Source organism: Chiloscyllium plagiosum, unplaced genomic scaffold (assembly GCF_037043375.1).
Source record: "Chiloscyllium plagiosum isolate Xiang-an unplaced genomic scaffold, Cpla_swu_hap1 HiC_scaffold_22, whole genome shotgun sequence".
In the NCBI taxonomy this organism is placed as follows: Eukaryota; Metazoa; Chordata; class Chondrichthyes; order Orectolobiformes; family Hemiscylliidae; genus Chiloscyllium; species Chiloscyllium plagiosum.
Window position 1 is genome coordinate 12,622,295 of NW_028270160.1, and position 27,261 is coordinate 12,649,555.

The 27,261-nt window shown below is 43.8% G+C and overlaps 1 protein-coding gene across 3 annotated transcripts in view; it reads left to right on the forward strand.

The window, feature by feature from the left end:
• Positions 1 to 27,261, forward strand: part of LOC122561310 (zinc finger matrin-type protein 4) — a 383,561-nt gene that overhangs the window by 16,264 nt on the left and 340,036 nt on the right. For all 3 annotated transcript variants that reach the window (XM_043712992.2, XM_043712994.2, XM_043712993.2), the window contains one exon: positions 6,408 to 6,500. In XM_043712992.2, the coding sequence (XP_043568927.2) occupies positions 6,408 to 6,500 (93 nt within the window). The remainder of the gene's footprint in view (positions 1 to 6,407; positions 6,501 to 27,261) is intronic.

The window sequence follows — 27,261 nt, forward strand, 5'->3', positions numbered from 1 at the left end:
ATGCAAATCCTTAATTTCTTCTGTTGTATCTGCAGTGTTTTGTTCTCTGTCTTTCACTTACACGTTCCATCTCTCACTTTCTCTCCATCCAGCACTCCCAAACTCTGGTTTGTGTCTTGCTGCAAACTCAGTGCAGCTACAGCAAACATCAGGTTCGGACTGAAAACACCAAATGCTGGAGATCACAGCAGGTCAGACAACATCCGTGGGGAGAGAGCAAGCTAACGTTTCAAATCTAGATGACTCTTCATTGGACCTCTGATGAAGAGTCATCTAGACTCAAAATGTTAGCTTGCTTTCTCTCCACGGATGTTGCCTGACCCGCAGTGATCTCCAGCATTTGGTGTTTTCAGGACAGATTCCAGCATCTGCTGTAGTTTGTCCCTACTATCAGTTTCAGGCTGTTTCATGAAATACTTGCCATTAAATGCTTCATAAAAATTTTTGTTATTCAGTTAATGTCAGTTTGGTAATAAAACGAGAAGCAAATAATTATAATATAAACTGGCACTTGACAAAGTAATTTATTTGAGAATGCATGATGAGAAGAAACAGTATTTTAACTTATTTTCAACACATTTTGGTGCAGTGTAGTTACACACTCAGATGTTAGAGACTGGGATTTCCTGATGAGCATTGTCTTGCCACTGTTTTGAATAGACAGCCCTCATTCTTCAATTCCCTGCCAACAGTAGGTTTTACCCTCAGCACCACAGGTAGGGCAAGGTACAGGTCTCAAATCTACCACAGGCAGAATGGAGATCAAAGCCCCATTGATTGGCATCAAAATGTTCCCGCACGGCCATCTGGAGTGGCACATGGCTCAGTGATTAGTACTGCTGCCTCACAACAGCGACACAGGTTTGATCCCACCCTTGGGTGACTGGCTGTAAGGAGTTTGCACGTTCTCTCTGTGTCTATATGACTTTCTTCTGGGTGCTCCAGTTTCCTCCCACAGTCCAAAGATGTGCAGGTTAGGTGGTTTGGCCATGCTAAATTGCCCAAAGTGTCCAGGGATGAGCAGGCTAGGTGGGTTAGCCATTGGGAGTGCAGGGCTACAGGGAGAGGGTAGGGATGTGGATTTGGATGGGAGGGCCAGTGTGGACTTGATGGGCTGAATGGTCTGTGTCTACAGTTTAGGCATTCTATGATAACTGAACCAAAAAGCAGCCTACTCCCCACCCACCCCCCATGGCAATATGCACACTCTAGTCCCAGAGTTATGATTAACTAACAGAGAATTCAATGTTCTTTTTGTCACCAGGGATGGCACGGTGGCTCAGTGGTTAGCAAAGCTGCCTCACAGCTCCAGGGACCTGGTGCTATTCCAGCCATGTGTAACTGTCTGTGTGGAGTTTGTACATTCTCCCCGTGTCTGCGTGGGTTTCCTCCCACAGTCCAAAGACGTGCAGGTTAGGTGGATTGGTCATGGTAAATTGACCGTAGTGTCCAGAGATGTGGGTGGGACGCTCTTCAGAGGGTCGATGTGGACTTGATGGGCCGAATGGCCTACTTCCACACTGTAGGGATTCTTTGATTCTATGAATCTCTCCGACTCTGGTTATTGGCACATGTTGGATAGACTTGACAAGTTCACCCTTAACTTGATTGTCCATGTTACAGACATGCTTTCCATGGGGAGCAAGCCCCAAGGTGGGTTTTGAACCTTGGTCTTCTGGCCAAAGGCAGGGACTCTACCCACTGCATCACTACTGCTTTGGGATACATGGGGAATTAAAGGAGCTACATTCTGGCTTTGGAGCTAGCCAGGGTTGAGGGGAGAGGAGGTTACCATCCAACTAACCATTCACACGTTTAGTGAATCCAGTCCAATATGGGAGCCCAGGCTGACAGAGGAAGGGGAATGTCAGAGATTCTGACACTTTGAATGAGGCAGAACTAAAGACAAGGACTATTTGTGTGTAAATACAGGGTCACTTGGTTTTTTTTAATTCATTTCTGGGACGTGGGCATTGCTGGCTGGCCAACTTTTTAATTACCCATCCCTAGTTGCCCTTGAGAAGGTGGTGGTGAGCTGCTTCCTGCAGTCCAACTACTATGGGTATACCCACAATCCCTTAGGGAGGGAATGCCAGGATTTTGACCCAACGATAGTGAAGGAACGGTGATATATTTTCAAATCTGGATGGTGAGTGGCTTGGAGGGAACTTGAAAGTGATGGAGTTCCGATGCATCTGCTGCCCTTGTCCTTCTAGATGGAAGTGGTCGTGGGTTTGGAAGGTGGTGACAGGATACCGGCCTCTTTGGAGTTATTTCAAGCCTGACTCCACTCTGCGATAAATTAGTCCAATCGAAGTGAACCAGAAACATAATCCTTCTGCCTCAAGACCTCCCAAAGAACTTTACACTGTGAAACATGGTGACTGCTGAGGAACAGCAGCCAGTCTGTGCACAGCAAGCTCCCACTGACTGCAATGTTATGGTTTCCAGTGATGTTGTTTGAATTGTAAATCAGAACCCGGTTTCAGGAAAGGGAGATGCAGGTCGAAATTGTCAGGTGGGTCAGAAAGGGAAGCAGCAACATTACCGGAATTGAGAGGGAAGCTGAGAGGAAATGGAGGTTTAATTCCGGCCTATTGAGCATCCCCCATATTAATCGCTCATCCATTGGCAGTTGTCTCAAAATTCTGGATTTGCAAATTTAAACTTCACCTCAATTCCATTCTCTCCCTCTTTCATAGAATCCCTACAGTGTGGAAGCAGGCCATTCAGCCCATACCAATCCTCCTAAGAGCAGCCTACCTACATTTCCCCATGACCAAACCTGTATATCTTTGGACTGTGGGAGAAAACCCACAGGGGCAATGTGCAAACATCACACAGACGGTCACCCAAGGGTACCTAGAGCTGGGAGGGAGCAGTGCTAACCACTGAGCCACCATGCCACCCTAATTTAATATGCTCCACAAAACTGAGCCCTTGACCAAGCTTTGGAAATCTGGTCTGATAATATCCTATGTGGCTCAGTGTCTACTATTATTTTGTAATGCCCTTGTGAAGTGCAGGCGGACATTTTATGACATTCAGGATGCTGCATAAATACAGGTTGAGGGTTGGCTCTTGTATTGAATGGATCGATTCTCATTCCTCTGCTGTAATGCTGCCAATCACCCAGCAGGTGGCAGTCACTTCGCAAAGGGGATTCCCTTTGTCTCATTCAATGGAGGGTTGGGAAAACACCATGGAGTTTTCCAGACTGGAACCTGGGTCACCTCAGTGTTCCTGCTGACAGCCTGGGCGATCATTGCAATTTAAATACACCCCCTCAAGCCCACCGACATTGCTCACTTCACACCCAGAGTTGGGACAAGTCGGTGTGTTATAAACAATGGACAGGGGGATTTAAGGATTGGTGGGTGAGGGTTTCCTTCAGGAATCGGGAAGCTAAATTGAGCACCTCTTTGAAATGCGCTCATTGATGTAATGTGGAAAAACAGCTGCCAACTTATATACACTAACCTCCTCCAAAATGACAGTGACTTCTTTTCTTATGATGTCGGTTGAGATACAAGTATCAGTCAGGAAATTCCTATGTTCTTCAGGTTGTGGCATCTTTTGCATCGATCTGAGAGAGCAAACAGGCCTCAAAAATGTCCTCCTGAAGAACAGCAATAGTGGAGCACTCCCTCTGCCCTGCACTTGGATTGTCTGGTCAAGTCTCTGAAGTGGGGTTTGAACTCACAACCTTTTGCCTTTTACCTCAGGCAGTTGAAACAATGCAATAAGAGGTCTGACTGTTTTTGCTGCTCACCTTCACACAGCCGGAGGTGATGGGAAGTTGGCTCCACTTGTGACTGGCCAGCCATCCACTGTGGAACAGCGACTGTAACTTTGAGTCCTGCTACTCAACAGTATTGGATAATATACTGTAAATAATTTATCCACTGCACCACTAGTCAACTATGACAGGCCATTCCTTGCAGTTCATAATGCTTATGTCCTTGGTTGTGAGGTCAATACATCTTACTGTTTCCAGGGTAACACGAAAGATTTTGCTCCTTTCTAGATCTCAGCTGCTACTATTGTGCTCCAAAAGAATTATTTTTATTTTTGTAAGTTCATGACACACAAAGGGTGTGTTTTAAAAAAAATACTGACTTAACCATTTTCCCGGTATTTTTCACTTAACTGTAGAAAGGTTCTTGGATCTATATCTAGATTTCTGACAGCTATTAAACTGGCTGAACCAGTCACTATCAAATCATAGAATTATTGAGATGTAGAAAGAGGTCATTTGGCCTATCTTGCCTGCACTGGCCCTATTATCTAGTCTGGCTCTTTTATCTCTATTGTCTAGTGTTAATCTTATTTTTTCTCTGTAATAGACCAATTAATAATTCACTGTGATGTACCGAAATTTTGTTGTCCTGGATTTTATTGGCCGACAGGAAGGCGAGTGAGAGGTGTGATAGTGGTAAAATCACCAGCAGCCACGTTGGGTCATCTCTTGAATGCAGTCCCACCATCAGGGCATATTACTGTCAGTAGAGCTGAATATCAGCAGGTCATGCAGAGTGTGGGCTTAGGATTCGATTGTAATCCCAGTGGCAGTCTCCCTGAAAAAAATTCAGCTCTGACAAAACTCACCCCAAATGTTTCGACAATTACTTAGAAGATCCGTCGTGCCTTTAGGCGTTTCTGCAAAAGAGCATCACAATTTTAAAATGTCACAGAATGTTCACTGTGTCATCTGTTACTGACCTGTGCATGACTTCTGACACTCAGCAGAGAGTTGCAATGCAAGGACATGTGAGTGTACAAATTAGGATCATGAGGAGGCCATTCTACCCCTCAAATCTGCTCTGCTGTTCAATAAGGTCATGGCTGATCTAATTATTCAACACTTCCCGATAACCTTACTTTGCCGTGCCTATCAAGAATCTACCTACCTCCACTTCAAAATTTGATTTGATTTGATTTATTATTGTCAAGTACTAAGATATAGTGAAAAGTATTGTTTTGTGTGCTATCCAGCCAAATCATACCTAAGTACATCAGGGGAATTGAACAGAATGCAGAATATAATGTCACAGCTACAGAGAGGGTGCAGAGAAAGATCAACTCTATTGCAGAGGAACCTCGATTATCTGGCATTTGATTATCCGAATATCAGATTATCTGGCAAGATCGCAATGTCCCTATGCTCAGCTAAACAATGTTATCCGGCATTCGATTATCCGGAATTCGATTAACCAAACGAAAAACTCCCCATCCGTGTACTTCAGATAATCAAGGTTCCTTTGTATATGAGAGGTCTATTCATAATTCTGATAACAGCGCGGAAGAAGCTGTTCTTGAATCGTTTGGTACATATTTGTATCTTCAGTCCAACAGAAGACAGTGGAAGAGAGTATAACCGGGATGGGAGGGGTCTTTGGTTTTGTTGGCTGCTCTCCCCAGGCAGCGGCTTATATCGACAGAGTCAATGGATGGAAGGCCAGTTGTGCGATGGACTGGGCTGTGTTCACTATTCTCTGTAATTCGTTGTGGTCTTGGGCAAAGGAAACATGAGTGGAAGAATCTGCTTCCAACACCTTTTGAGGGAGAGAGTTCCAAAGACCCTCTGTGAGAATAAAATGCTTTCACCTCTGTATTAAATTGGTGACCCCCTTATTTTTAAACAGGGACCCATAGGTTTAGACTCGTCCACAAATGGAAATGTCCTCTCCACATCTTAAAAAGCTGGTGAAAGCAGGGTCTTTGAATGACTTTAAGCTCGGGCCATGTTCCCTGGAGCATCAAAAAACTGAGGGGTGGTCTTATCGAGGATTATAAACTACTAAGGGGCACAGATTTGGTGAATAGGTAAAGTCTTTTTCCCAGGGGAATCCAAAACTAAAGGCCCTAGGTTTAAGGTGAGAGGGAAAAGATTTAAAAGGGAACTGATGGCCTACCTTTTCACGCAGAGTGGTACGTGTATGGAATGAGCTGCCAGGGGAAGTGGTGGAGGCTGGTACAATTACAACATTAAAAAGGCACCTGGAATAGGAAGGGTTTAGAGGAAAATGGGCCAAATGCGGGCAAATGGGACTAGATGAGTTTAGGAAGTGTTGGACCAAGGGGTCTGTCTCTGTGCTGTACATCTCTATGACTTTAAGGCAGGGGTATTTGGATTCTTGGTAAGAAAGCAAGTGAGAGCTTATGGAGGTAGGAGGGAATATGGAGCAATCAGATCAGCCGTTGCCTCACTGAATGGTGAAGCAAGGGCAAAGGGTCAAATGGCCAGCAGCAGTTCTAAATTCCAGATTGCTCTGTGAGTGGATGGGAACGTGTTTAATGTGTTTGAATGACTTCCCTTATTCAATGACCCGCTTCCTCATGTTTTATGAAAGATTGTGTGAATCGTTCTTTGCTCCTAAGCCGTGTGTCCTTTTGTATTTTCGCAGAGTAAGAAACATGCAAACAAGGTACGCCTATACTACATGCTTCACCCAGAGGATGGAGGACCGCCCTCCAAGAAGCTCCGTCCTGATAACCCAGTAAGTAATGTGAAGGCAGTATCTTTTCATTTTTCTCTGTGTTTGATTCTGACCTAACTGGAAAAAGGATTGGTGCAGTTTTTAAAAGCGAGCTACCTGACTCCCACTGGGCTAGTGTACTACCCCAGTGAAGTGTAACAGTAATCACATCCCTCAAACTACACTTACCTAATAGACTTCTGAAGGTGCTGTATAATCTGAAACAACCAGACAGCCCAGAGTGTGCCCTGACCTATAATGTTTAAGCAATGGAGCTATGGTTGTTTTGTAGTTAGACCAGCACCAAAGAGTGTAAAAGGTGTGATTCAGCTGTCAACAGGGTCGCTTATTGGTTTATGGAATTGCGACGAATTGTGGATGCCAAAAGCCATCTGCCTGACAACAATGATCTGATTGGTTCCTGAGCAGCTGAACAGCTTGTGGGTGTGAATGTTGCTGGCAGAAGCCTTTGGACTGCTGCAAGTGGCAGAAGGTGTGTTTTTCCTTCCAGTGAAATATATGAAACCTAAAGGAAGCCGCCATTTGCTGCAATCTGTGATCTTTAACAGTAATTCAGAGAGTTTGCAATTAGTGTATCAGTCGAATAGGGGAGGCTGTGGTGTATTGATAGCTTCACTGGACTAGTAATCCAGAACTGAAAATGTGTTGCTGGTAAAGCACAGCAGGTCAGGCAGCATCCAAGGAACAGGAGAATCGATGTTTTGGGCATTCAGCTCTGATCTCCAGCATCTGCAGACCTCACTTTCTCCTAGTAATCCAGAACCCTCAGCTAATATTCTGGAGACAGGGATGTAAACTGCATCATGACAGATGGTGAAATTTGAATTCAATAAAAAATCTGGTGACCATTGAACCTTTGTCAATTGTTGTAAAAACCTATCAGATTCATTACTGTCCTTTAGGGAAAGAAATTTGCTGGCCTTACCTGGTCTGGCCGACATGTGACTCCAGATCCCAGGCAATGCATTTGACTCGTAATTGCCCTCTGGGCAACTGGGGGTATGCTATAGTGACACCCACATCCCATTAAAATTTTAAAATTACCTGTCCCTACTTTCGAGAGGTGAAAACAGCCTGGAGATGAGAAATTGAATAACTAAAATATCTTGGCAGTGAGCACTACGGACTGCAGCCATTGAACTGTTTCCCCATTCATTTTTTCCCTCCACCCAAACACCAATGTTTTTGGATGTCAGGCCAGGTGTGAGGTTTAGGTGAGGGTTTTAGAGTTATAACCAGTGGGATTATGTGTTGACAGTTCATTACTGTTTACCGGAGACTATAATTGATGTAATTGTAAAGAGAAAAGCAGTTTAAGTATAGAAACATAGTCAGTGTTTTCTGTGAACCTGAGCCTATCAGACATATAAACTGGGGACTTTGTGTACTTTGAGAGTCAACATTTCTAAGCCCCAATTCCAGGAATATCTGGGTTTGATTTCCAGCAGACCACCCCAGTGAGGTATAATATAACTGCGTTTCTCAAGCTACACTGAACTAATGATATCACAGACCTCCGAAGGTGCTGAATAATCTGAAACATACGGTCAGTCCCGGTATGCCCTGACTTGCTGGATTAATTCCTCATGTAAGCTCTGAGTTAGCACTTTTGCTGCACTTTTTGCAAGCCTTCAATAATTTTCTTCTGGGAGAAATATGCTTTGCTACGATATTTTTTGCCATCCACCTCCTTTGATCTTTGCAGTGCTAGCCTCGTGCAAATGGAATTGGAATATTGCTGTGTCAAACATTGCTCAGACTCCCCCAGTGAGTAACTGTGCTAAACACAAGGGCCCCTGTCACCTTCACCTGAGAGGAACTGGAGTTGAGCCAGAGGTTTTCAGTTTCTGCCCTGCTTCTACACCCCTCCCCACCTACCCCACACCCCTCCCCCACCTACCCCATACCACTCTCCCAACCCCCACACCCCTCCCCCACCTATCACACATCCCTCCCCCACCTATCCCACATACCTCCCCCACTTACCTCACACGCCTCCCCCACCTATCACACATCCCTCCCCCACCTATCCCACATACCTCCTCCACTTACCTCATACCCCTCCCCATCACCCCATACCTCCCTCACTACCCCACACCCCTCCACCACCTATCCCACACCCCTCCCACACCTACCCCACACCCCTCCCCCACACCCCTCCCCCACTTATCCCACACCCCTTCCCCATATGTCCCACTTCCCTCCCCGAACATCCCACACCCCTCCCCCATATATCCCACTCCGCTCCTCCAACATCCCACACCCCTCCTGCCCCACACCCCTCACCCATCTGCCCCACACCCCTCACCCATCTACCCCACACCCCTCCCCAGTCCCATTGAAGGGCAGCTCATCAACCTCACTTCCAGGACTCGGACAGATATATGATAACTGTTTGGGCCAAGGTTCCTGACGGGGAGGACCATATCCTTTGAATTTTATCCCAGAAAGCGGAAAGGATTTGTAGAGACAACATAAAACACAGGGAGAACTTAGAAGGTGTTATAATACATTGAATATAGAAAACACAGGAATAAGCCCTTTTACTTACGATGCTGAGCCAAACATGATGCCAAATTAAATGAATCCCTTCTGCCTACCCAGGCCCATATTTCTGCATTCCTTGCTTATGCATGTGCTTATCTAAAAGACCTTTAAACACCCCTATCACATCTGCCTCCACCACTACCCCTGGTAGTGCATTGTAGGCAGCGACCACTCTCTCGGTTAAAAACTTGCCCCTCCTTTGAACTTTCCCCCTCTTACCTTAAATGCATGTCCTTTAGTATTAGACATTTCAACTCCGGACATACATACATACATAGTCTCGCAAAGAGGGACTTCCAACATCTATTTTGTTTGAATATGCCACACAATTCTTTTCTAATTTTCCAATATTCCAAACCTTATGGTCCTGATTTACATTAAACTGTGCTTCAAGCCCCATGTCATCCTCACCCCTGATCCATAGTTATTTAGTTTGAGCAGGGTTCACTGGTTAGCGATCAGATTTTGATGTTTAAAAATCTAATCTCTATTCAGGTGGGTTGGGGGCCATTACAATCTCCCTGAGATCTTCCCTGCTGAAGGTGACTGAGGTAATTCAGATCAAGCGTGTGTCCTGGACTCCTTACCGCTCCATGAGTGTGAGTGAAAGGAGAAGCAATGCAGATCAATAGATCAGAGCATGTTTATCAAACTCAGCTGAATAATTCCACATAGGCTGGTATTCTGTCACCGAGACACCCTTTATTTACGTTCGGAGAATCCTTGACATTGATCCGGCTCCTTCAGGGCCAGTTCTCAGAGTGAATGGAACCTCTGATACTCCTGCTTATATATGTCAGCCAGGGCTCCCTGATTGGATCAGTTTAACAGACCCAATCAGGGAACTCATACCCTATGACCCCGGCTGACCCCATTACAGTTCTGATTCATTCACTACAGTGTCTGTACAAACATGAACAGATCTCTCCATTGGTACAGTGAATAGACCTCAGTTTGATTCGACTTATACACAGAGTCTCAACCTTCAACCTAATTATAATACAGTACAAATCTCTAAATGTTTGTAGTTACTTCAGTATACTTAATTAAACTTCCAGTTGCCAGTTTTTACTGAGTGCAGGTGTGTTCATGGGCTGAAAGTTGTAGTTTTCAGTGTGAGACTAAAATTCTGTGTTTAGGCTACTCTGCCTCTGACCACATGTGTAATATTTATTAAGTGAGGAGCATCAACACTGGCGAAATCTCCCTTATGCCTGGTGACTGTAGCTCCTTACACAGCCACACGAGGAGGAAAATGTGTTCATATCTCATATCTACAATCTCACACATTTTAACTTTGCACACTAGGGGTCTGCATTTCCATTTTGGGGAGAAAGTGTCCATGAGCTGCCATCTTGAACCACTGCTGTCCATAGGTTGTCATGACACCCACGGCACTAGTACAGAGCATGGTTCTGGGATTTTTACCAGGAACGGTGATGTATTTCCAATTTAGGATGATGAGTAGCTGGGTGGAGGAGAGCCAGTGTTCCCATGGTTCTGCAGTCCTTGGCCTTTTAGATGGTAGAGGTCATGGGTTTGGAAGATGCTGTCGAAGGAGCCTAAATGAGTTGGTGCACTGCATCTCGCAAAAGGGTGCACGCTGCTACCACCGTGAATCAGTATGGGGGGAATTTATTGGCAGAAGCCTTTGCTGAGCATAGTGGGGAAAAGAGGATGTAGGGGAGAGAAGGGGATGCAGGGGATGCAGGAGGAATCAGGGATGCAGGAGGAGTAGAGGATGCAGGAGGAGAAGGAATGGTGATGTGGGGGAACAGGAGATGATGTGGGAGGTGGAGATGCAGTGGGAAGGAGAGCAGGTTGGAGAAGAGGGGATCTGGGGGGCACCTAAAGGGAAACAAACAGTAATGCTTGGAAGTGAGTATACTGGTCATACAGTTTTGAGATAGTCTGACCAATTTGTGTCATTGTCAGTAGGTGACCAATGCAGGTTGGCAAGATGACTCAGTGTTAAGCACTGCTGCCTCACAGCGCTGCAGACCTGGGTTCGATCCCATCTCGGGTGACTGTCTGTGGTTTCGGCACATTCTCCCCATGTCTATGTAGGTACTCTGGTTTTCTCCCACAGCCATGGTAAATGCAGGGTTACAGGAATAGGGTAGGGAGTTAGATATGGGTGGGATGCTGTTCGGAGGGTTGGTGTGGACCACAATGGGCCAAATAGCGTCTTTCCACACTATAGAAAGTCCGTGATTCTATTTGCAAGTTGCACTCGTTCTTCTTTTGGGGAGTGTTGGGGACAAAGAGGGGAGGGGTAGTGGTGGAGGAAGGGTGACAAGGGTAAAGAGGCTACAGGAGGGAATGTTGGGAGAGTGCAGGAGGAGGTGTGGGGTTGGGGAGACTGTTCATGGCCTACAGGGGTGGTGTGGAGCAGGGAGACGATGCGACTGATGCAGAGCTTCACTTTGGTGACCTGTGCTCAGGGAAGCTGTTCCCAACCAAACCCCTTGTTTCCCCCATCCATATCCCCATTTCCTGTGCATTGGAAGGAGGTGGTGGTGGGGGGGGCAGCTTTAAACAGGCATCAATTTCTTCTTTACAAACACACCGGGCCTCAGGCCTGACTTTGGTGGCCACAGCAGAACCCTGAAAATCCACTTGGGTGAACTCCCGAATAAACTATGTCCACATCAGCTTGTAAATGCGAGGCTCAGTTTATGTCAGTGTGATAGTCTGAGAGTGTGATTGGAAGTGAAGCTGTGGGGAAATGTACCAAAACCCCACCTCATTCCCACTCAGTTAATCCTCATTTTAAAATTACTCTGTTTTAAAATTAGATTCCACTTTCCACCTGAACTGTGCTTCTGATTTAAGTTCAGTTTTAAGTTGGTCTGACACACTTGATGTTCCACTCAAACCGAGTGGCAGGTTTATGTAATCAAGGCCTCCAGACAACAAACTCCTGTGTATTCTGTGTGAAAGTAGGGCAGTCTCTTCAATACAAGATGAGTGAAATTTGATTTGGCACCAAAGTGACATTGTGAGCTCTCAGATGACCATAAGGTAGTGGAGCTGTTTGTGGCCTGCTCCCCTGTGAGTGGATTACTGCTCTGAGCAAAAAACACATCTGTGTTGCAGTTATTAATATTTCCTTTCTAGTTAAAGCGTTGATGGAGTAGTCTCTACTCTGACAGCAGTTTGTGAGGGAGAAGATGAACGTGTGTGTGTTTTTATGTGTATGGAAGCTCTGTTTGTGTGAGAGCATTGTGTATGTATGAGCTCTGTATGTGTGTGTTTGTGTGTGTCTGTGTGAGCTCTGTATGTGTGTGTTTGTGTGTGTCTGTGTGAGCTCTGTATGTGTGTGTTTGTGTGTGTCTGTGTGAGCTCTGTCTGTGTGTGTATTGAAAGCTCTGTTGTGTGTGAGAGCAATGTGTATGAATGAGCTTTGTGCGTGTGAATGTGTGTGTGAGTGAATGTGTGCATTTGAGCTGAGTGTGTGTGAGTTGCATTTGTGGGCGGTTGTGTGCATGAGTTGCACATGTGAGTGAGTGCATTTTAGATGCATATGTAAGTGAGTGTGCATTTGAGGTGAGTGTGTGCGTGAGGAGTGTGTGCATGTATGTGTACGGTGTATGTGTATTCATTGTTTTCACTAAGGCAGGAGCTATGAACTGTCTCTTTCTAGAAGAACGTGAGGACTGCAGATGCTGGAGACTAGAGTTAAGAATGTGGTGCTGGAAAAGCACAGCAGGTCAGGCAGCATCCGAGGAGCAGGAGAGTCGATGTTTCAGGCATAAGTCCTTCATCAGGAATGAGGCTGGGAGCCAAGGGGGGTTTAGACCCAGTTCTCCACTGGTCACATCATATATTTCAATACTTTAGCTATTTACCAATAAGGTCAAGGATATACTTCATTAGCTTCAAAATAAATTTTGGAAGGAAGGTCAGTGATGAAACAGCTGAAGATGGCTGGGCCTAGGACACTACCCTGAGGAACTCCCGCAGAGACGTCCTGGAGCTGAGATGACTGACCTCCAACAACCGCAACTATCTTCCTGCAGACCAGCATGACTGCAGCCAGCGGAGAGTTTACCCTCGATACCCATTGACTCCAGTTTTGCTTAGGGTCCTTAATGTTAAATTTGATCAAATAATGGTCACATTGTCATAGAATCATAGACCACATATAGTGTGATGTTATTAAGATAATTAACAGATATAAAGATAAAGTCACAATTGTCCTTGTGGACCACAGGGCTGCTTTCTCATTCGAGAGACAACTGATGATGATTTAACCTCAGGGTCACTTGTGTCTCAGGCAAGGGGAAAGGTTGAGCAGGAGCGTCCGTCATGGTAACCTCAACCAGTGCAGGAATGAACCCACACTTTTGGCTTTATTTAGCCAGTTTATTTCAAAGTCTTATCCGGACTGTTTGAACAGCTCAGGCTACAACTTCAGCAGTGCAGACTTGCTGAGTTGAAGGTCCTCTTCTGTACTGGATGATCGAACTTGCAGTTCCAGCTAACTATATATTATCCTGATTTTGACATGTTTCTGATAGGCTACACGTGGAGGTTGTGGTTTCATCCTTGGTGCATCAGTATATCCAGCTCTTAATGCAACGCAGTTCTCAAAGTAACAATATAACATCCCCATTTTTGCCCAAGTCAGATTACTAAGTGTGAAACACAGAAACAAGAATTTAAAATATTTATGAGTTTAAGAGTCTGAATTATGTTCTGGTAGTTTGACAATCCCATCAGAACCTGTGATATCTTAACACTTCAGAGATTTAGACTTCACACTTGGTTGCTTTGAACTTGTAGGTGTTTTGGAATCTATCATCTTGTTAGCAGGTTGATTGCTGTCCCGATGGTCTTCAGTATCTTGATTATCCAAGCTTCTTTCTATGAATGTTTTGTGCATAGTTGAAGTATTGTGCAGTTACTTGTGTTGATTTCTGTTTCTGTTCAATGTTGCTCCATTAGATGTTGTGACTTTGTGGGAATTAAACTCATTGCACATTTTGGAAATGTCTATAGGTGACATGTGTAAGATTGATGTCTCTGACCTCCTGTCCTATGCACATGGAGTTGGGAATGGAAGGTTTGAGTTATAAAGATAGGCTGGGACCTTTTTCACTGGAGCGCAGGAGGTAGAGGGAGGACCTTATTGAGGTTTATAAAATTGTGAGGGGCATGGACACAGGTTTTTTCCCCAGAATCCAAAACTAGAGGACATATTTTTAAGGTGAGAGGAGAAGGATTTAAAAGGGACCTGAAGGGCATCGTTTTCACACAGAGGGTGGGTTGTGTGTGGAATGAACTGCCTGAGGAAGTGGTAGATGCAGGTACAGTTACAACATTTAAAATACGCATTTGGATGTGTACATGAATAGGAAAGGTTTAGAGGGATATGGGCCAAATGCAGGCAAGTGGTACCAGTTTAGTTTGGGAAACTCGGTCTGAATGGATGAGTTGGACCGAGGAGTCTGTTTCCATACTTTATGACTCTGTGACCTGTGTGTCAGTCACTCTCCCTTGTTTTTCTAGACATTAGTCCTAAAATGCCAGAAGACTAGAGGGTGGCTAATGTTGTGCTGGTATTTAAGAAAGGCTGTAAGGAGAAACCTGGGAGCTAAAGACCTGTGAGTCTGACATCAGTGGTGGGTGGGTTGTTGGAGGGGATTCTGAAAGATTGGATTTACATGTGTTTGGAGTGGCAAGGATTGAATAGGAATAGTCAGCATAGTTTTGTTAAAAGGGAAATTGTATTTTGTAAACTTGATTGGGTTTTTAAGGCAGTAACCAAAAAGATTGAAGAGAATCAAGAGTGTGGTGCTGGAAAAGCACAGCCCAGTCAGGCAGCACCCGAGGAGCAGGAACGTCGACATTTCGAGCACAGGCTCTTCATCAGGAATGTGGTCTTATGCCCGAAGTGTCGACTCGCCTGCTCCTCGGATGCTAACTGACCGGCTGTGCTTTTCCAGCACCACACGTTTTGACGCTGATCTCCAGCATCTGCAGTCCTCACTTTCTCCTATTGTTTTAGTAAAGCCTTTTGCAAGGTTCTATTAGACTAATTAGAAAAGTTAGATCACATGGGATTCAGGATAGGTTTGCCAATTGGACACAAATATGGCTTGACAGTAGGAGACAGAGGATGGTGGTGGAGGGTTGGTTTTCGGATGGAGGCCTGTGACCAGCGTATTCTGCAGGGATCGGTACAGGGTCCACTTTTGTTGGTCATTCGTATAAATGATTTGGATGAAAATGTAGGAGAGGGGCATGGTTAGTAAGATTGTGGATGACACCAAAATTAGTGGTACAGTCAACTGTGAAGAATGTTATTGAAGATTACAAAGAGATCTTGGTCAAGTAGCAAATGGAGTTTAATTTGGATAAATGTGAGGAATTACATTTTGGAAAAACAAACAATGGTATGACTTATACAATTAATGGTAGGGTCTTGGGCAGTGTTGTCGAACAGAGAGACCTCGGTGTAATTTTTTGAAATTTGAATCACAGGTAGACATGTTGGTTAAGAAGATGTTTAGCACGGTTGCCTTCATTGCTCAAACCTTGAGTACAGGAGTTGGGATTCCACGTTGAGGTTGTACAGGACGTTGGTGAAATTTCTTCTCCTCTACATTGGGGTCTGTTGCTCCGGATGCAGTCTCCTCTACACTGGGGAGATTGGACGCCTTCTCGTAGAGCGTTTTAGAGAACATCTCCGGGATACCCGCACCAATCAACCCTACCACCCCATGGCCAAACATTTCAACTCCCCCTCCCACTCTGTCGAGAACATGCATGCCCTGGGCCTCCTCCATCGCCACTCCCTCACCACTCGACACCTGGAGGAAGGACGCCTGATCTTCCGTCTCGGGACTCTTCAACCCCAGGGCATCAATGTGGACTTCACCAGTTTCCTCATTAACCCCTCCCCCCACCTTACCCCAGTTTCAACTTTCCAACTCAGCACCATCCTCACGACCCGACCCACCTGTCAATCTTCCTTCCCACCTATCTGCTCCACCCTCCTCTCTGACCTATCACCTTCATCCCCACCTCCATCCACCTATTGCACTCTCAGCTACCTTCCCTGCAGCCCCACCCCCCCTCCCATTTATCACCCCACCCCCAAGGCTCAAAACGTCGATTCTCCTGCTCCTCGGATGCTGCCTGACCTGCTGTGCTTTTCCAGCACCACACTCTCGACCCAGATTGGTCACCCTGTTGTAGGAGGGAAATTATTAAGTTGGAGAGGGTTCAGAAAAGATTGACCAGGATGTTGCCGGGAGTTGAGAGTTTGAGTTATAAATGTAGGCTGGATAAACTGGGATTATTTTTCACTGGAGCAAAGTTAGTTAATGGGTGACCTTATTGCAGTTTATAAAATCATGAGGGATGATTTATAAGGTGATGAGCAAGGGTCTTTCTCCATGGATGAAGGAGTTTTAAACCAGGGGGCATATTTTAATGATGAGAGGAGAAAGATTAAAAAAGGTGTGAGGGCCACTGCTTTCACACAGAGACTGTGGAATGAACTGCCAGAAGAAGTGGTGGATGCAGGTACAGATACAACGTTTAAAAGACATTTGGATAAATTCATGAATAGGAAAGGTTTGGAGGGATAGGGGCCAAATGCAGGTAGGTGGGTCTACTTTAGCTTGGGAACATGGTCAGCATGGACTACTTGGACTGAAGGATCTGTTTCCATGCTGTATGACTCTCTGCTTAACACATTGGACAGATCATAGCTTCGCAGATTAATCCTGACATGCTTTCTAAGCACAATCTCTGCTGGTGATAGACACTGAATAAATTGAAGGAGGAGGTAGAATCATAGAGATGTACAGCACAGAAACAGCCCTTTCAGTCCAGCTCGTCCATGCCGACTAGATATCCTAACCCATTCTAGCCCCATTTGCCAGCATTTGGCCCATATGCTTCTAAACCCTTCCTATTCATATAGTCATCCAGATGCCTTTTAAATGCTGTATTTGTACCAGCCTCCACCACTTCCTCTGACAGCTCATTCCATACACACACCACCCTCTGTGTGAAAAGGTTGCCCCTTAGGTCCCTTTTAAATCTTTCCCCTCTCACTCTAGCCTATGCCCTCTAGTTCTGGACTCCCCCACCCTAGGGAAAAGACCTTGTCTATTTACCCTAACCATGTCTCTCATGATTTTATGAACCTCTATAAGGTCATCCCTCAGCCTCAGACGCTCCAGGGAAAACAGCCCCAGCCTATTCAGCCTCTTCCTGTAGATCAAATCCCCCAACCCTGGCAACATTCTTCTTTGTAACTCTTTTCTGAACTGTTTCAAGTTCCATAACATCCTTTCAATAGGAGAGAGACCAGAATTGCACGCAATATTCCAAAAGTGACCTAAGCAATGTCCTGTACAGCTGCAACATGACCTCCCAATTCCTCCCAATCACTGCTCTGTCCAATAAAGGAAAGCATACTAAATGCCTTCTTCACTATCCTATCTACCTGAGATTCCACTTTCAAGGAACTATGAACCTGTACTCCAAGATCCTTTTGTTCAGCACTACTCCCCAGCACCTTACCATTACTGCTTTGATTTGCCTTTCAATAACCTCACATTTATCCATCTGCCACTCCTCAGCCCATTGGCCCATCTGATCAAGATCCCGTTGTAATCTGAGGTAACCTTCTTCGCTGTACACTACACTTCCAATTTTGGTGACACCTGCAAGCTTACTAACTATACCTTTTAAGCTCACGTCCAAATCATTTGTATAAATGATGAAAAGTAGTGGACCCAGCACCGATCCTTGTGGCACTTCACTGATCACAGGCCTCCAGTCTGAAAAACAACCCTCCACCACCACCCTCTATCTTCTACCTTTGACCCAGTTCTGTATTCAAATGGCTAGTTCTCCCTGTATTCAATGAGAACTAACCTTGCTAACCAGTCTCCCATGGGGAACCTTGTCAAATGCCTTACTGTTCACCACTCTGCCCTCATCAATCCTCTTTGAAACTTTTATGCGTTTTAAAATATCTAGCACCTCCTCCTCTGTAATATGGACATTTTTCAAAATGTCACCATCTATTTCCCCACATTCTATATCTTCCATGTCCTTCTCCACAGTAAATACTGATGCAAAATACTCATTTAATATCTCCCCCATCTCCTGTGGTTCCAAACATAGGCTGCCTTGCTGATCTTTGAGGGGCCTTTTTCTCTCCCTAGTTATCCTTTTATCCTAAATGTATTTATAAAATCCCTTGGATTCTCCTTAATCCTATTTGCCAAATCTATCTCATGTCCCCTTTTTGCCGTCCTGATTTCCCTCTTAAGTATACTCCTACTACCTTTATACTCTTCTAAGGATTCACTCGATTCCTGCTGTCTATACCTGACATATGCTTCCTTCTTTTTCTTAATCAAGCCCTTGATTTCTTTAGTCATCCAGCATTCCCTACACCTACCAGCATTTCCTTTCACCCTGACAGGAATATGCTTTCTCTGAATTCTCATTATCTAATTTCTGAAGGCTTCCCATTTTCCAGCCATCCTTTTACCTGTGAACATCTGCCCTCAATCAGCTTTCGAAAGTTTTTGCCTAATACCGTCAAAATTGGCCTTCCTCCAATTTAGAACTTCAACTTTTGGATCTGGTCTATCCTTTTCCATCACTATTTTAAATCAAATAGAATTATGGTCGCTGGTCCCAAAGTGCTCCCCCACTGACACCTCAGTCACCTGCCCTGCCTTATTTCCCAAGAGTAGGTCAAGTTTTGCACCTTCTCTAGTAGGTACATCCACATACTGAACCAGAAAATTTTCTTGTACACACTTAACAAATTCCTCTCCATCTAAACCCTGAACATTCTGGCAGTGCCAGTTTATGTTTGGAAAGATTTTAATTAATAGCTGGTTAGAGGGTTATGGAGAGCTGCCAAGAATGTGGAGTTGAGGCTGAGGTGAGATCAGACACAATCCTATTGAATGGGAGGAGCAGGCAGGAGAGGCTGAATGACCTACTGCTACTCCTTTATCTTATGTTCTACTGTTCTGCTATTATGTTCTTATATTCTTATCTTGGGGAGGAGATGTGAGATGGACAGGATTCACCTGAACAGATAGAGGCAAAAAGCTGAGCTGGCCTACATGTAACTGAACCTTCTTCTCGTTGATGACTAAGTTCCTCCCAATGAGCTGTCACCATTCCTGAGTGTTGGTATCAGTTATGCTCCTGTTTGGTGTTGGCCATTTTGTAGTCTCAACAGGAATGTACACACATCCAGGAATAGTTTCCGTAGTTCTGGAATCCTGACTGACAGATAGGCCAAAAACCAATCACTGGAACCCAGACCTTCCAAATGGTGCTCTGAAAGCAATGATTTCTGGACTGACACAGTTATCCATCCCCATCCTGTTACTGTGTTTTCTTTCAACAGTTTGTGATCTCTTTAGGAGCATGTTCACTCCTGGACCCAGGAGTTTGAGCCTACACTATGTTTTCTTATTTTCCATTTTTGTACCTGATGTTCCCAATCCATGGGTCTACCATCCCACCCCTCATCCTGTAAATTCATCCAGAACTTATATTGTCCAGTGTCCTTTCTTGCTATATTTATGATGGTCACATCTCTCTGTTGATTAGCCCCTTCTGGTCAATAATTGACTTTAATTCCCACATTGGCAGTTGTCCTTTGGGACTAATGGCCTCATATTGACCATTTGATCCCCAAATCTGTGCAACATTTGGGTTTGAGAGATACTTGGTTTCTCATTATTTTCTATAACCTCTTCAGAATCTGCAAATTTGTAATCTATACTTTCTATTCTTTAAGCCCCGTGCTCTTAGAATAACCCATACCTTCCTGATTGAAACTGGTGTCTGATGACCTTACCTTGTGTCTTAAGGCTCACTGAACTCTTCGTGAGACATTAGCTTTAATGAAAGCCATTTGCCTGCAGCACAATTAAATGGTCCGAATGAAGTAGAACTAATTGTTGCTCCTTCCCAAGATGGGGGCTGATCACTTATTACTGATGGAACTTCAGGAATCCTACAACACCTAACTGGCACAGACCGTATCCTTCAACTGTCTTCTCACATAATTCTTACCCTGGACAGCCCACATTACTGCAGATAATACTTTACAGTTTGGCTGATCTGCCAGAATTTCATGAACCATTATATCAATTACAGGATCATTCTTTTCACATACCCCATTGCTAAAAGTACTTTTTGTGGAATTGCTCATAACTATTATGCTTGTATTCCTACACACATCTTTAAATTAATTGTTAGCAAATCCTGACCTTATCGATGACAGATTTTGTACGTAGTCCAAGTACGGTTCCAATCCAATTTTCAATTACCTTATCCACAACTATTTTCTCATCTTTACTTTCTCACACCAGCTGAAGTTCGCGTGAAAGACTTTCCTTCTCAAACTCTCCCCTTGCCTGAGGCATGGTGGCCCCCAGGTTAAACTACCACCAGTTGTCTCTCTCTAAATGAGAGAACAGCCCTATGGTTGCTTTGTTGACTGACTAAGCCTAGTTGCCAAATCTACAAAATGTGAATGTTTTTTTTCACCTCCACCTTTAAATCTCTTGAAAAGCATAAGCTTATATGCTGTCCTTTGACATCTCTTACAAATCTTGCATCTGTTATTTACTTCTTCTGTGAGTTTATCGTATGCCCTGTTCCTTACTATATTTTTTTTAACCTTTTTGAGGATGAGTGACGCAGTCGCTCTGTGGTTAGCACTGCTGCCTTACAGCACATGGGCCACAGTTGATTTCCACCATTAGATGACTGTCTGTGAAGAGTTTACACATTCTCCATGTCAGTGTGGGTTTCTTCCCGTAGTCCAAAGATATGTAGGTTAGGCGCACTAGCCATGCTACATTGCTCATAGGGTCCAGGGATGTACAGGTTGGGTGGATTAGCCATGGAAAGTGCAAGGATGGGGTGGGTCAGTGTGGACTCAATGGGCCAAATGGCTTGCTTCCACACTGTAAGGATTCAGTGGTGGCTGGACACATTTCTCATGAAGTTTTAACAGAATTGGCCAATTGTATTCCAAGTTTCTACTCCTTGACATCAATAACACTTTAATTATTTTTAATGGAGAGGTTATTTCCTATTGGACATTGGTAGCTTAATGCTGTAAATTGCAAATTTGACAGATTTTCCACAGACCATATCTTTGTTGTTTTCCCATATTCAGTTTCACCTCAATGCCTGACTGAATAACTATGGTATTTCATTGAAGAATACATCTGTGTTTATGTAATGATCGGTGCCAGCTATTTCAGAAGGAATGCCCATTCTTTAGTATATTGTCATCTCCAGATCCACAACTGGTAGAACTCTCAATTCCCTTAGCTTTATTCAGATCCTCATTACTCAGAGAGTCTCGGTCACATTTTAGCCAGGCTGTTGTACGCACTGACGGTATGGATCCATTGTCTAATGCTGTGCAATTGAAAGAATCTGCTACTCATGCATTAATCACTGAAACCGCTTGTGAACAACATAATGCAGTCTCTTTGATCTGAGTCTTCATCTTTTTCTCTGAGTCTTCCGTTTTATGTTGTGTTTCAAATAATTTAGTGTTTGGGGTTGTTCATGGAATCGTGGTACTTTGAAAAATCTATTGATTACACCCTGAGCATTTCAGGGATTCATTCTCTTATTGCAAATCCGAAACTCTCTTCACATCTCATGTTGCCAGTTGTCTCCCTTTGTGATCTGAATCCTGTTTTCCTAGTAAGGTTTAGAATTTCTGATATCTTCTTTAGCAGTGTGAGGAGGGAAGGGGGAAGCAGAGTAGTATTATTGTTGACTGTTAATCCAGAGATGTTTAAGGAACATGGGTTTGAATCCCTCCACAGTCGATAGTGGAGTTGAATACAATAAACACATGGAATTAAAAGTCTAATGATGACCATGAATCCATTGTTGATTGCCATATGGTTCCTTTAGGGAAGGAAACTGCCATCTTTAGCTGGTCTGGCCTACATGTGACTCCAGACCCACAGCGATGTGGTTGGCTCTTAACAGCCCTCTGAGAAGATAGGGATGTACAATAAATGCTGGTCTAGCGATACCCTCATCCCATAAATAAAAATGTGAATGTTTATCTGAAAATGTAGCCTCCAGCAAAACTATAGATCTGTCCATACTGGATTCATTGGCACAGTCTTAAATACTAAATAGATTAAATGTGAACACATATTGGAGAAGTTCCTAGTGAAACTTCTGTTGTCTTGCACACAACCTCCTAAAGTCCATCATATCTCCTTTCATGGTGCTATCCTCAGTCATCATAAATTTGTCAAAATCTGAACACACCTTATAATCAATCAATAAACCGTTTATCATTATCATCATTAATACCATCGCAATTCAATTTCTAATAAAAACACTTTGCTTCTTATCCTCCTTCGTTGTGGTAACAGAAGTGTTATGGCCATATTTGGATTTCATAAAGATGTAAACCAGGTCCACATTGCAACTTCATTCATCCACTAGACATAAGACTCACTTCATGAAAACAGGATAGCTAATCATAGCCCAAAACTTCACATTTTGACTTAACCATCTTCTGCTACCACTATTATACTTTGGAAGGCAACTGTACTTAAACAGGTCCACCCTTTTCATGGGAGCTTCTCTTCTGTTAGCTATACTCCATAAAATTCACACATCCCTGATTATTAATTCCCCTTACTTAAACAAATGATCCTTACCCAATTAACCCTCAAGTAATACATTCATCACCTATTCCCACATTCAATTAGGCATTCCTTCAGCCTTTATTATATAACAACATTAAGGGGCAAAACCTCTTGGCAGTCACTGCTGATTCCAAAACTCACGGAACGTTACAGAGTGAAAGGTACAGTCTTTTGCGGGAGACATTAAACTGAGGGTCACCTACGCTTTCAGATACACACTATGGAACCCCACAGCTTTATTCCTTAAAGAGCAGGAGATTCTCAAACAGGGTCCTGGCTCATCACTAATCTTCAACTAGTATGGTATGTCCAAAAATTGTTACATTGATGTATGTGGGATCTTAGTGTGTAAAATGACATTGGTCCTGGGGTGGCACAGTGGGTCAGTGGTTAGCACTGCTGCCTCACAGCACCAGGGTCCCAGATTCGATTCCAGCCTCGGCTGACTGTCTGTGTGGAGTTTGAACATTTTCCCCGTGTCTGCGTGAGTTTCCCTCCAGATGCTTCAGTTTCCTCCCACAGTCCAAAGATGTGATGATTAGATGCATACTTAGGGCCATGCTAAATTGCCCATAGTGTTAGGTGCATCAGTAAGGGGTAAATAAAGGGTGAGGGAATGGGTCTGGGTGGGTTACACTCTAGAGGGTCGGTGAAGACTTGATGGGCTGAACAGCCTGTTTCTACATTGTAGGGAATCTAATCTAATCTAATCTCGGAATCCCATCATGGCAGATAAATTCAATAAAATAAAAACCTGGAATTAAGAGTCCAATGGTGACCATGAATCCATTGTCGCTTGGAAGAAAAAACCCATCTGGTTCACTAATGCCCTTTAGGGAAGGAAAGTGCCACCCTTACCTGGTCGGGCCTACATGTGACTCCAGACCCACAGCAATATGATTGACTTGTAACAGCGCTCTGGGCAGTTAGGGATGGGCAATAAATGCTGATCTAGCCAGTGATGCCCTCATTCCAGGAATGAATAAAGAAAAACAAAAAGTGCTTTGGGTCATCCTGAGGTCACACAAGTTGCTCGAAAAATGCTTTCCTCTTATTCCTATTTTCGTCACTTACATCTAAAAGGTGCCTGGGACAAAGCAAATACATAAATTTGGTGAAGCAAGTGATCAGTAACAGTGTCCACAATCTGATGGTAATTGTTCGGGCGTTATTCTTTTGTTTTTGTGACTCATTGCTTTTTAGTTGTTGCACAGTGAGTGTTTCTTAAATGCAGACTGGAGAAATCAATTTCTCTGCTGTCCGGCATCCTGCCTCTGTTCCTCTGGGATTGTGAGAGAGACCTTACTTTGAAACAAAGAACATAATGAAAATAAACGACCAGCTTTCCTGTAAATATTACAAATGAGTTCTTCCATTGATCTTTCAGCTTTCATAAAATTTGTTGGCCAGTGCTTTGAAGAGGTAGAAGTTCTGGCAATCAAGTCATGCTCCCCATCCCCTAGGTTACACTGGATACAATATTGATTGATTGATTGATTGATCGATTGAATTATTTATTGTCACGTGCGCTGAAGTACAGTGAAAAGCTTTGTTCACGAGCAGTACAGGAAGATCATAGTAAGCAAGGATGTACAGAAAAAAGATTTAGATGGAGGCATACAGGTAACGTTGCACAGGGCGTAAAGAGAGATCAACATTAGCAAGCACATCATGTGTAGAAGGAAGCCACTCAGCCTATTGTGTTCATGTTGCTCCTTGAAAGAGATACACGGCTGCTAGGATTGCGTGGTACTGTGGCTGAGTACTTAGCATTGCTGTTTCCCAGTGCCAGGGACCCAGGTTTGATTCCAGCCTTGGGTGGAGTTTGCACATTTGCCCCCATGACTGCCAGGTGCTTTGGTTTCCTCCCACAGGCTGAAGATGTGCAGGTCAGGTGGATTGGCCATGTTAAATTGCCCATAGTGTTAGGTGCATTAGTCAGAGGGATAAAGGTCTGGGTGGGTTACTGTTCGGAGGGTTGAAGTGGACTTGTTGGGCTAAAGGGCCTGTTTCCACACTGTAGGAAATCTAATCCACATTGCCCTGTAGTGTGTAGGCTAGATGGGTTAGCCATGGGAAGTGCAGAATAGAGTCCGGGGGAACTGGGTTTGGGTAAGATGCTCTTTAGAGGGTTGGTGCAGACTTGATGGACCAAATGGCCTCATTCTGCACTGCAGGGATTCTATGATTCTAACTCATCCACTCTCTCCCTAAATCCTAAAGGTTTTCTTTTGTGAAATGTTCATTCAGTTCCCCATTGGGTAATATTATTGAATGTGCTTTCAACAGCACATTTCAGATCATTACAATTCACTCCATAAAGAAAATTCCTTTCCCTTTCACTTCTGGTTCCTTTTTGTAATTACCATCAAAATAATTACCATCAAGACCTTCAAAATGTTTGAAAGCCAGTGCTAAATTATTTTTAACCCTCACTGCTCCTGAAGAGAATAATTCTAACTTCTCTAATCGCTCCACATGATTGACAAGCCATTCCAATAAATGCTTTGAAAGGCACGATGTCCTTGCACTTTTTTGAATCACACACATATTTTGGAATGAAAACGAAAGCTTTGGAGAATGCCTGTGGTGCAGAGAGTTTACCATGTGAGCTTTGGAAACTTGAAAGTCAAAAATGGAACTGTGTTATGCTTCACGTTTTGTTTACAAAAGAAGTCCAGAAACCTTTGGGAAAGCAAAGCTGCTCATAGATTGGATTGAATTGTTACTTTTGCGAGACTAACTGGTGGAAGGAGCATTGGGCTGCAGATTGGCTAGCAACAGTTTTTGAATTGTTAGTTTCTGATTTGCCACAGACTGGGGAGTGGGGCAGTTTGAAAATGCAGAAAATGAAGGTCTCTAACTCTCCCCTGGAAAATAGAATGTTTCTTACCGTTGTGGAGACATTTGCAAGGAAATAGTGGTCTCTCTCTCTCTCTCGGATTCTTAAAACTGAATTGCTAACTCAATTAAAGACCTGGGTCTAACTGACCGACTACCTAAACTGATGAACTTCCATCACTCTGCGGCTGACAGCAATGTGATTTCATTGACGTAAACCACAAAAATAGTGAAAAAGTCACCTCATTCTACCCTTGTGATTTGCAGTCTTGATAGACAATTGTTTCCTTTTTGACTGTTTTTTTCACACCCATAATAACTCTGCAGAGTTTTAATTCTCATCTCATCTCCTCTGCATGAATGTGTGTGTCCTTGAGGTTTAAGGGGGCATGGTTTAATTTTGCCTAGTGGTTAATACTTAATTTTGTCACTTGTAATGATCACGTTTGTTCATTATAATTTGGGTTTTGTGTTCACTGATGAAACCTAATGGAAGACCTATATGTCCCAGCTAACACTAACAGCAAAGTTATTAAACTATCTCGGTGATTCAATTGGAGATTTACATTTTTGGATTTCTCTTGAAATAATGGGACTTGATTACCAGTGTATCAGCATTGTAACGCTCTGGGAAAAACAAAGAACTAAACTTATCACAAAAATAATGACTTAGCATTTCAATTATAAATAACTGCTTAATGACTTGATAACATTAATCACTGCCGGTTCACCTCTGGCATGAGAAAATTAACTTTTGCGAATGTGGTGTCTCATTCCTTCAAGCATTAATTAATTGATGTTGGAAGTCTGAAAAGTGTACGATTTAATTGCTTTTGTTGTTAACTCATTAATGCTGGCAATGAAGCAGTCATTGACTGGGTCAGCATTTATTTCCCATCCTGTATGCCTTTGAGAAGGTTGGGGTGAGCTGCCTTCTTGAACCACTGCATCCATGAGGTATAGGTCAACTCACAAGGAGGAAGTTCCAGGATTTCAACCCAGCAACAGTGAAGGAATGGTGATGTAGTTCCAAGTCACAATGCTGTGTGGCTTGGAGGGGAATTTCAAAGTGATGATGGTGTTCTTACATATCTACTGCCCTTATCCTTCTGGGTAAGAGGAGATCGCAGTGAGGATGCTAACAAAGAAACCTTGCTGAATGACAGTCTGTGGGACTCGTTATCCAGTACATACTAACCTTGCAGCAGTCACTCTTAGGGGGATGTCTTGTGTTGCAGTTGGTCGTGTTCCTGCCTCTGAGCTAGTAGCTCGAGTTTCAAGTCCCAGCTCAGGGCAGGATGGCAAACGAAGCTGCATCTGAAAGGCTAAGAGCATTGTGGGAGATCTCACACCCCCCTCACTCAGCTCTTCTCCCTCCTGCCACCTGGCAGAAGATACCAGAGCATTCGGTCTCTCATGGCCAGACTGTGCAACAGTGTCTTCCCCCCAAGCCATCAAGCTCCTTAACACTGGATGATTGGACTCTTTTCCATCTGAAATTCTTTGCACGACTTCACATTGCTGCTAGAACAATGTCTATTAATTATCATTTTTTTATTACACTGTGATTTTCATATTTGCAATTCTTATGCACTTTATACCGCCCTTTGTATGATCATCTAATTTGTGTTGTCCATGTAGCACCCTCAGTCCTGGAGGATCGCTAC